At 49.4% G+C, this 2203-nt stretch overlaps 1 protein-coding gene across 1 annotated transcript in view; it reads right to left on the bottom strand.

Moving 5' to 3' along the window:
- fez1 (fasciculation and elongation protein zeta 1 (zygin I)) overlaps positions 1-1840 on the bottom strand; it is a gene marked incomplete at both ends in the record, with an annotated part of 11075 nt that extends 9235 nt beyond the window's left edge. Inside the window, one exon of the mRNA XM_080846694.1 lies at positions 1530-1840. Coding sequence (XP_080702820.1) covers positions 1530-1840 — 311 coding nt within the window. The remainder of the gene's footprint in view (positions 1-1529) is intronic.
- Between the last annotated feature and the right edge of the window lie 363 nt (positions 1841-2203).

Raw genomic sequence — 2203 nt, 5'->3', positions numbered from 1 at the left:
ATATCAGGACCATATCAGGACCATATCAGAGCCAGATCAGAGCCAGATCAGGGCCAGATCAGGGCCATATCAGGGCCAGGTGAAGACCCGGATGATATGTCCAAGTCAGTCAGTCAGTCTGTGCTCATCCTTATTCACATGTTCCCGTCCCTGATCAATGCGTCTGTGGTATTGTGCCTGCTAAGGGCACTGCCAAGTGTCCAGTAATGCTGAAAACAAGCGTTCATTCACCAGTGACCTCAGCATATCTCACATCTGGCCTGCCAGTCCAGTACAGTGCATCCGACCTGACTATGGGCAACAGGAACGAGTTGGTACCGAGTTCTGTTCTGTTCTGTTCTGTTCTGTTCTGTTCTGCTCCTAAGCTACAGTCACGCACTGGACCGAGATCAGCTCTTCTTTGTGGCCGCTTGTCCCTGCCAAGAGGCATCACGACAGGGAGTAGGTACATATCACAGTAGGGTCTGCCATGATAGAAAAATAACAACATCCTGCTCTGAGCACACTCCTCCACAACACACACTTGCCCATATATGCAGCGTGCTATGTGCTCAGAGTCATTTTACGGCTGACTAAATGGCACTTTACAACTGACTACGAATGGGAAAGGGATCCTGACCACATAATTACGAAACAGACTACCACGATAATTACATAAAGGACACTTCAGGTCACTTCAATTGTAGTAAACCGAAAATAGTATTGTGTATTCACCGGCTCTGACTGACATTAAAATTCATGTCAGTGTGCTGGTACCCGTGATTATACTGAATCCAAGCAGTGGGTGGTCAATCAAAAGGTCTTCTGAAAATAAACAAAGACCCCCGGGGGGCGCCTGTCACAGAGCTGTCTCGTTTTTGTCATCAGAAAAACAACTCCTCTCGCCTGACGGGGAAAATGACGCAATGTTGAAACTGGTGACTGCCTGTGGGAAAATATGAGCCAGACAATGGAGGGCGCTGAAGTGTTCCAAAATATGCTGAATTATTGAAAGGCGTGAGAGAGAGCCACGTGTGACATCACAGAAACCAGGAATGGGAGCATTGGGTTGTTCTCAAAAGGCATTAATACAAACTCACAAAACCATACGAAGGGTTTGTGAAAAAAACCTTTCTAGACGTGAATTTTAGCTTTGCCTTGAATATGCATTTCTTTCTGCAACCGGCGTGTCGTCCCTTATCCCTTACTTATCATATGTATGAAGCACAGCAGTATGTCCTGCTGGGTTCGTGAAAGACATTACTTCATAGATCAGTGGTTCTTAACCTTATTGGAGGTACTGAACCCTGCCAGCTTCATCAGTGCATTCACCGAACCCTTCGTAATTTGAAATATTAAATATGACTTCTTCAAACGTATGTATGTATAAAAACGGCCTGTCTTGCTAGTGTGAACCGGGCCATACTGTGTGTGTCTTGACCCCTACCGAACCCCTGAGAGTGACTCAACGAACCCCTGGGGTTCGATCGAACCCAGGTTAAGAACCACTGTCATACATCAAAACTAGCAGAAGAAAAAAAAGCCCTTACTCTTCATCCTGAAGTCTGTCCTCATCCTCATCAGCATGGGCCTTGTTCCGCACTGGCGCTAACCCCTCTGTCTTTGTGTTGTAGTTGTGGAAACACACGTTGAGCTTCTCGTCGAACTCGTTCACCAGGTCCTCCATGGACTTGAAGCTCATCATCTCGGAGAAGTTCTCCAGTTCCGAGAAGTCTTCGCGGACGAGCGGCGCCAGGGGAACCAGGCTGCTCCCGTACGGCCGCCGCGGCTCCTGGTCCTCCAGCCGGCACGGCCGCAGGTCCTCAAACTCCTCATCCAGGCACACCAGTGGGGCCTCCATCACTTCTGCCTTTTAGCTCGGCGCACAGAAGATCCCCTAGGGAGAGAAGAGCAGAGGAGAGGAGAGAAGAGCAGAGGAGAGGAGAGGAGAGCAGAGCAGAGGAGAGGAGAGGAGAGGAGAGGAGAGGAGAGGAAAGGAAAGGAGAGGAGAAGAGAGGAAAGGAGAGGAGAGGAGAGTAGATGAGAGGAGAGGAGAGGAGAGGAGAGGAGAGGGGAGCAGAGGAGAAACGCAGAGAGGAGAGGAGAGGAGAGGAGAGGAGAGGAAAGGAGAGGAGAGGGGAGGAGAGGAGAGGAGAGGGGACAAAGGGTCGAGGAGAAGAGATGAGATGAAAAGAGACAGGAAAACAGAAGACAGGGTAGGAGA

This window comes from Sprattus sprattus (genome assembly GCF_963457725.1).
Source record: "Sprattus sprattus genome assembly, chromosome: 1".
NCBI classification, from domain to species: domain Eukaryota; kingdom Metazoa; phylum Chordata; class Actinopteri; order Clupeiformes; family Clupeidae; genus Sprattus; species Sprattus sprattus.
The sequence above is the reverse complement of the archived record's forward strand: the minus strand, read 5'-3'. Positions and strand labels throughout refer to the sequence as shown.